We start from the raw sequence: 8,417 nt of genomic DNA, 5'->3' as shown, positions 1-8,417 counted from the left end.
CTCTCTCTCTCGATAATCTGGTATATATATTTTAGCCTTTAGCAAGTGCCACAAGTTTCATACAATTCAAATTAAGTTTTAAATTCTAAGATAACCAAATACAACCAGAGGTTTAAGGAGAAACAACAAAATTTCAAACAACATATCAATAAAATAAGAATTAATGTTGCTATCTATAGGATCAAATAGATTTTATGACAGCAATGTAGGCTACAATAATGTCTCCCTCTTGATACTTTCCACAAATAGCTACAATCTGATGTTCTATTAGGCCTACCTATTGAATTAAAAATTGACATTCAGTTGACTGTAATAATAATCTATTTTAATAGTTTATTTAAGTTTTTTAACAGTTTTTGTGTATAATTAGCCTACAAATAATACAGTGACTGACATGACTGATAGATTTCAAATGATGGTAATTCCAAACCAAATCAAAGGGAGCATTGAAGCACTTTTGAATGCTGTCCAAGTTGGAAAATATGAGTGGAACAGCCTGGTACTCTCAGTCAACACATCTCAGTGTCATTACAACTGTCAGACAATGCACAATGCAGACACACACTTACACAAAAACACACACCCAAGTGAATAAAAAAAAAGTCTCCGATGTCACAAAAGCACACATTTAGTGTGCATGCATGAGATTGAGATTTGCAGCTTAAATAGGCTACTTGTTTCTGGTTGATCATTCAGCAGAAACTGATCTCAATAAGCATTGGAGTGTTAAACAACCAGTGACAAATTCTGGCCAGGACTGTTTGCTTAATTAATGTATTTTTAAACAAGTAAACCAGCCCTTACAATAATGGTTTGTTTAGCTAAAGAGGCCCAAGATATTAAAGACAATATCAAGGAGCCAGTCAAGCTTTTGACTCATTAAAGTATTGAGAGAGAAAAAGGCATTTTATGTGAATATCTTTCGTGTAACTATCTGCCTATCTCTTTTCTTTATAACTACACAAATTCTCATACTTAGTATATTAATTTGGACTATAATTCATTTTTGTTTTTGATAAAAAATATTTGAAAAGTCAAAAAATTACTCTCAATGTTTAACCTGAAAAAAAAAAGTTTTTCTCTGGTTTGTGGTTTTTATTATACTATTATGTGTCTTTTTGTATTCTTGATACAATTTTACGCAGGTTGAATAAAAGTATTAAACATGGTAGAATAGCAGTGACCTCTGCTGGTAGATGTCGTAACTACAACATCAATTTGACAGCTGAAGTGTGGATGCCCTATGGAAGCTGGTTTCCGCCACAGAATAAAACATTTTAAAAGATAATTACGACTTTTTATCTCACAATTGCGAGTTTACATCTCGCATTTATGACTTTATTTCTCAGAATTGCGAGATATAAAGTCAGAATTGCGTGAAATAAAGTCGCAATTGCGTGTTATAAAGTCAGAATTGTGAGATATAAACTATTCTGAGGTAAAAAAAAAAAAAGTCCTTTTTTTCCCTTAGAATTGGACTTTATATCTCACAATTGTGAGTTTATATCTCACAATTCTGAGAAAAGATGTTAACTCGCAATTATGTGTTATAAAGTCAGAATTGCGTGATAGGCTATAAAGTCGCAATTGCGAGAAAAAAAAGTCAGAATTCTGACTTTATAAGGCGCAATTGCGACTTTATTTCACGCAATTCTGACTTTATATCTCGCAATTCTGAGAAATAAAGTCAGAATTGCGAGATGTAAATTCTCGCAATTGTGAGATAAAAAGTCGCAATTATCTTTTAAAATGTTTTGTTCTGTGGCGGAAACAAGCTTCCATAATGCCCAGTGTATTTGCAACAAAGAAAGAAAGGTGCATATATGTAGCCTAGTTTAAAATTTTATTTTTTATTTTTGCAAAGATGGATATTAAAATTCAAAGTTTGACGGTTGCATCAGATCTAAAGACATTGGAGATCTGAGATGGACAGACATGGGATTATTCAATGTCCAGTCTAGACACTCTGTGACAGATGAAGGGGAGGCGAGTTTCACAGGGTGCATCATTCCAGCGTTTCTCATCTGTGGAATTTCAAAGTCAGGATATTCAGAATATTAGGCTATATATAATTAGCCTTTAGTGCAAACAGGAATCTTTAAACATAAATGTGTATTTAAACATGCAAGGTTTGAATCCACCTTTGGAACAGCTCCTGATTCATACTAAATAAACAATTTTGGTAAAATAGGTTTAATATATGGACAGCATAGGTGAAATATTACCTCCATAGCCCATCTCCACACATCTTTCGCCACCTCCGTAATTATTCGGCTCGCCAGTGCACCAGTCATTGTACTCAAACTTTGATCCGTCACTCCAAAACCAAATAAACTCCTGAAAAACGGTATTAACATTATTGAAAGCATGTATTGTTTCCATTTTTACTTGATTATACTTCACCCCCTCCTTTTAATATTTACGTTGGAACTCTGACTAGCAATGTTTAATAGGCCTAAACATAAAACTTTTTTCATTTCGAGTGTGAAACTCCTGCTGGTGTTTGTTGGGGCAATGCAAACCAGCCTTTAAAAATGAGAAAAAGCACAAGCTATTCTTATTTTTATAATATATATATATATATATATATATATATATATATATATATATATATATATATATATATATATATATATATATATATATATATATATATATAAAAGCCAACAACATTTAATTTCAACAATGTAACTTACAATAACAAAACAGATTTTGTTATTTTGTTACAATGGCTATAGAAGCCCATTTCCACACACACACACACACACACACACACACACACACACACACACACACACAAAAAACACCTATGCTCTGGTACGTCATAATTATGACACAAAAACTGGAAATTATGACATGCTATGAAAACTTGACATTTTTACTTTAAAAGTCATAATCATAAGAGAAAAAGTCAAAATTATGAGTTAAATTCAGAATAATGATGTCATAATTTTAAATTATATGTCTAATTATAACTTTTTAAGTCATAATTTCAACTTTTAAATCATAGTTTCAACTTTTATGTCATAATTATGACTTACCAGAGCATGATTGTTTTCTTTTGTCCTTAGGTTGGACTGATATTTAAAGGGAAATAAATAAAAAAAATCACCTGAGGTGCATCATGAGCACCAATCCAGGTTCGGGTGAGGCCTTTGGAATTGTTTTCCACAAAAGTTTTTAGAAAATTGTTAGTGATTTGACTTGGGATAGATACAAGGTTTCCTCCTTGGTCAACACATTGTTCCTGTAAGGAGAAGGGTGGGGGGGGGGGAGTTTATCATAATCTTTGAAAAGTGCATGTCATAATCAACATGCAAAACACTTAAAACACTCAATATTTCCTGGATATTTAGTCCTTTTCTTAAAGAAATAAACTCAAATTCATAAAGTTTTTTTTAATTACTTTACTTTTAACCTGTGTATATTTTTAGCTTTACACTAAAGTGCACAGTTAATGTGTACGCTATTTGGTGACCCATAAGCACTACCTGTGTAAATAGTGTAACTTGCACCTAATCATGTATATTTCCGAAAACACAAATTTACCTCTGCCTCGGCCCATGATTTAGAGTCGCTGAAATATTTAAAACAAAATTTTCCAAACTTCGTCCAGCTGTCGGGGCATTTTCGGCCTAAGCTAGGTCCTGCAAAGAAGATTGAATAAAAATGAGAGATTAGTGTTTAGTGAATGATGAAAATTGAATGAATGCAAGCCATTTCATCAAAGAAAGCAGAATCTGAAAACCTCCTCATTATCTGCAGTTTGAACAGATGCAAAAAAACAAAAATGTAGAGGTAATGCATCTATTTTGTTCATTTACTGTACCTGCGGATTCCACCTGGATGAATCCATTCACAGCCAATGCAAAAAGGAGGAATGTTGCAGAAATCCACATGTTGGCAAAGTCCTATTAAAATCAACATTATGTAATGCATTAACAAGTTTTAAAACAATAAGAATGGAAACAGAAAAAAGCCATACCAATACAACTCAGCAATACTGTTTGTAATACTTCCGTTGTGCAATGCTCAGATCATAGCTTGAAATCATCTGTATTTATAACCAGTTGCTCAGTCACAAAGGTGTGCACCTTATGGTTCAACACCAATGAAAACTTCTTTCAATCTATCAGTCCTTATTAGGTAAACAAGACCCGATTCTGAACATCCTTATTTATGATATTGCATTTTGTTGCAAATTCCAGTGCAATATTATTGCCAAATAATTACTGCTAATTGAAATAAAAAGCAAATGAACAAAAATAATCACTGAAATATGATGAACTGAATGTGCAGGATTTCATTTTAATAGACACGAATAGCAGTTTATCTGATCGGATGTCGTATAGCCCTTTCATGAATTATGGAAAACTCTGTCAGGATTTTTTGCTAATTTGTTTTTATTGCTTGAAAAACAAGATTTGAACTTTTTTTAACACATATTTTTCTAAGAGATTTTCAGATATCTGCTTCAGACAGTATGCGTTTTTGGTTTTAACTGAAGAGATGTATTAAAAATAATACAGTAATAATAATATAAAACAGCTTGCAAACGCAATTGAGTTTGTTGCATTCCAACAGCAGACTAAGAACCTCATACAATTGAATGACATGTGTCTTTGAACATGAGAACGTGATTCCATCAAAGATCTCTACAACCGGTGAACTGTGTGGAAACACATTTCTACTATAGCCCTCGAAAGACTGAAATCTACATTGATCTACTGATGTTTTCAGACTGTGGAAAATTTTTAGTCTCATCTGAAATGAGAGTGTGAGTAACGCATTACAAGTAATGTACATTACGTAATCACATTACTTTTTTGATGTAACTGAAACTTACATTCTAATAACACAAAAGCCTTTATTTACAGCCTAAATTTTTACTGCAGATGAAGTATTTTCAAGAACAATATTCACAATAGTATGAATTGTAGCTGAAATATAGCTAGTGATGCATGATGTCTAATTTAGTTGACAGATGATCAATCAGAATTTCCTCCCAATATAAAATCAATACTTGATAAATGTAACAAAATGACTCATAGATGTTACTTTTTACCTGCCAGAGTTTAAAAGGATAGAAGTAATTGATGGATATTCCAGAGCAACTTGGCATTTCTGACTGGCTGTTGGCCATCTTGGTTTGGAGGGGTGAAAAATTCCACATTCAACAGCTTGCCACTTGGAGGAAATGTATAGGATGATGCACTGCAGCGCTACTGTAGGTTGATGTACAACTGTGCAATCAAAACCCATGCATACACAAGAAAAAAACTTTTTGAATAGCATGAAATGGCAAACAAATGTCTATGTGCAACCTATTTGAAAAAAGTGAAATCCTTTTTACTGAAGTATGTTGATCAGCTTATGTGTTCAAATAAAATAATGTTCATTATGCATTTTAAAGATTCAAATGTTCAGTTCTTCAGTCATACCATTTTATTTCAAAATGAGTGTTGCAGTTGCCCATGATCTTATGCCCATGATAAAGTTTTGTATGGTAGCTAGAAATCCAAACAGTGTTAATATCTGTCATTCAATTTGTGGATGTTTGAATTCAAAGGCATCAAACTTTTAGAAAATATTGTGATAATTTTTTTTTATAATATAAGAAATTGAATATGTTGCAATATGTTACAATACATTTCTCCCCTATTAAAAAAATATGACAATTATATAGGCTATCTTCTTTGTACTAGAAATCAATATTTTATAAGTCTGGGTAAGACTTACTGAAAAGGTAAAAACCTACATGAATTGATTACAAAACATTAAAAGCTGCAAGAAAAAGAGGAAACTGTAAAAATTAGTCAATTTGCAAAATTAAACAGTTAAAATGTCATGATGATTTTGTAATTCTCCCATTTATCTTTATCAGACACACCCGATGTTATGCGAGCTAATGCCTCCCACACTTTCCACCTTATATTGCAACCCATAAGTAAGCCACTCTCTGTAAATGTGCAGTAAATGCCTAAACATTTGCATTGGAAATGAGTGTGTGTATAATTATGACAATACATTAAAATAATATGATAAGAAATACCATTCTGCAAAGTAAAGCAGCATATCGAGTTGTTTTTTACAGCTAAAATAACTGCAAGCGGAAGACGCAGGAAGTCTTGCTCATCCAAGTTACAAATGGCCGCGCCCTGCGACTTTCAAAGTCGTTGAATGTGTTATTACACAACAAGAAAACTGTCTATCGTCGATGACATTTCTGTCAAAACACATTTCACACAGCAGGACTTGATCTTAAAGGTCTAACTGTCACTGTGTAGGCTACTTATTGTTTTATTGAGGTTGATTATTTTTAATTGATTTGGAAGCAATGTTTGGTTTTAAAATAATATTCAATAATAATTTAATGTAATCATTTTCATTAAATTCACAAATAGGCCTTTTTTATATTTTTTATTTCCTATACTAGCCTACTGTAGAGACAGAACAAGGGAACAATTAAACAGAATTTAAACCCTCCCATCTCAGAGATTATTACTCCTTTACTACTAAACTTTTTAGCGCAATTTTCCACCAGACAAAATTGCGCTTGTTAACTCATGATTTCTGTTCTGTGCGTCTGTGCGCACCAATCTTGCACTTCTATCTACTCCTCAACCAGACCACCTAGAGACTTCGGGTTTTCGGCATTATGTTAAGGAAGGTCTAATCTCGGGAACGCACAAAGAAAATCCAGGAAAAGATTTACTATCTCTTAGTGTTGTGATCCCATGAGGTGAGAAAATTGCGCTAAAACACTCACCGAGTTTTTATTACTTGTTTGTCATTATAGCCTACCTATTATATTGTGGTCCTCGCAATTTCCCGCAAAATCCAGCCATTCAGGTCTGAAATATAAACACTTACAATTGACTTCCTTTAGTGAATCAATGTAAGACAAAAACACGGTTGGAAGATTTATGATGTACTTACTCATTATTTAAATTGTGTTTGTGGGAGGAGACTGGCCAGCAATCAGTTTCAGGTGTAGGTGGTTAGTTCTATCATTAAGATCGCATAAAGGGTTCTTACAGCAACAGGAGGTGGTTTTTCTGCAGTTCTGGCGTGTGTTTGTTGTGCTCAACGTGCAGCCTCTGTACCCTTTCATAGGCTGATTATTAAACGTACACCTGCTGGGAGATAGATGGTGAATATAACTCTGAGGAGAGCACAGTTGAATGACTTGAAATGAAATATGGGACGTGAAATATGTCCATGGCCATGTGCACACCTAATACCAGACATCGGCAACTTTTACACCGTCCAGATTGCACTATACTCGACCCCAGGGCCGTTTGAAGAGTTTTGGGGGCCCCAAGCAAAATGGACATGGAGGCCCCCCCAATAAAAAACATATTATAGTATGTAACCATATTCCGTCCGTTCGGGAAAAAAAAAGTTGCACTAACTGTTTGTTACAAGCAGCATTTGCCGTCAGGCAGGTAGCTAACATAAACATTTTTTCTAGCCTACCTGCTGCAAAATTACACCATTTGTACAAGACAAGTGGAGCTATTTTATCCAGTGTAATTTATCACTTACCACTAGGGGTGTAACAAAATTCACGGTTACGTGTTACGGTTTGGTATGTTTTCGATACAGCAAAAAGAAAGAAATGCCAATTTCCTTGATTTATTTATTTTTCTTCTTTTTTTTATTAAAACTAGCATCATAAAATATTATTTATTTTTACTTTGAGCAATTCTGGAGCTATAATTGACTCTTCTTAGGAGCATATAAAACAAAACAGCTCCTTGGAAAAAATAAAATGTAATATTGTAGTAGTTATAAACAAATGTTTATTTTAGTTAAGATTAACATTTGAGGGCATTGTATTCATAATGTCAAAATAAAACCGACGTAATGTTACTTGAAGGCATTATAGTCTACTATTCCTGCCAAACTATGTGAATGTTTCTCACTAGATCTCGCAGCGATTACTTCTGTGGCGAATTCAAAATGCTTTCTTTACTGGATCTCTTAGCGCTGTGTAGTAACAGTGTCGCATGATCACGATCGGCTCGCGCTGCACTGGTCCAAACTGATAAACAACGGTCCGTCAACCACACAATAATAACGAGTAGTTCAGTTTCGTTCCGCTTACATTATTTGCCATTTGATGTTGGGCAATGTTGTGGTCGCGCCGGCGTCTCTACATTATGAGTGCGCTTGCCACGCGCAACGCGCCTACATTTGAAATAACCAGAAATAACATGGAAATAACGAAATTTTGGTCGGCAGGAATTCAATTGAGGTCGGCCCCTTGAGGGGGATCCCGATAACAGTGCATTGCACTTTACTGCATTGACTATCAAAGGGGCGCTCACACAGTTTGTCATTGCATTTTATTCTTAACCAGTCGTTGTCTTGGGGCCCCAAGCAATTGCTTGGTTTGCCTGCCTTGTCGCGAC

General features: G+C 34.1%; 1 protein-coding gene across 1 annotated transcript; it reads right to left on the bottom strand.

Annotated features, from left to right (window-relative positions):
* Nucleotides 1-1,825: 1,825 nt before the first annotated feature.
* Nucleotides 1,826-4,034, bottom strand: eslec (eosinophil lineage-specific marker). Its single transcript, XM_081360002.1, has 6 exons — nucleotides 3,986-4,034; nucleotides 3,830-3,911; nucleotides 3,550-3,647; nucleotides 3,113-3,247; nucleotides 2,226-2,337; nucleotides 1,826-2,024 (listed from the first exon to the last, which is right to left on the bottom strand). Exons 2-6 carry the CDS (start codon nucleotides 3,897-3,899, stop codon nucleotides 1,942-1,944), a joined length of 498 nt encoding a protein of 165 aa, XP_081216128.1. The 5' UTR covers nucleotides 3,900-3,911; nucleotides 3,986-4,034; the 3' UTR covers nucleotides 1,826-1,941.
* Nucleotides 4,035-8,417: the final 4,383 nt, after the last annotated feature.

Source organism: Scardinius erythrophthalmus (genome assembly GCF_964197995.2).
Source record: "Scardinius erythrophthalmus genome assembly, chromosome: 3".
Taxonomy (NCBI): domain Eukaryota; kingdom Metazoa; phylum Chordata; class Actinopteri; order Cypriniformes; family Leuciscidae; genus Scardinius; species Scardinius erythrophthalmus.
Note: the sequence above shows the minus strand (reverse complement) of the source record. Positions and strands in the feature narration are given on the sequence as shown.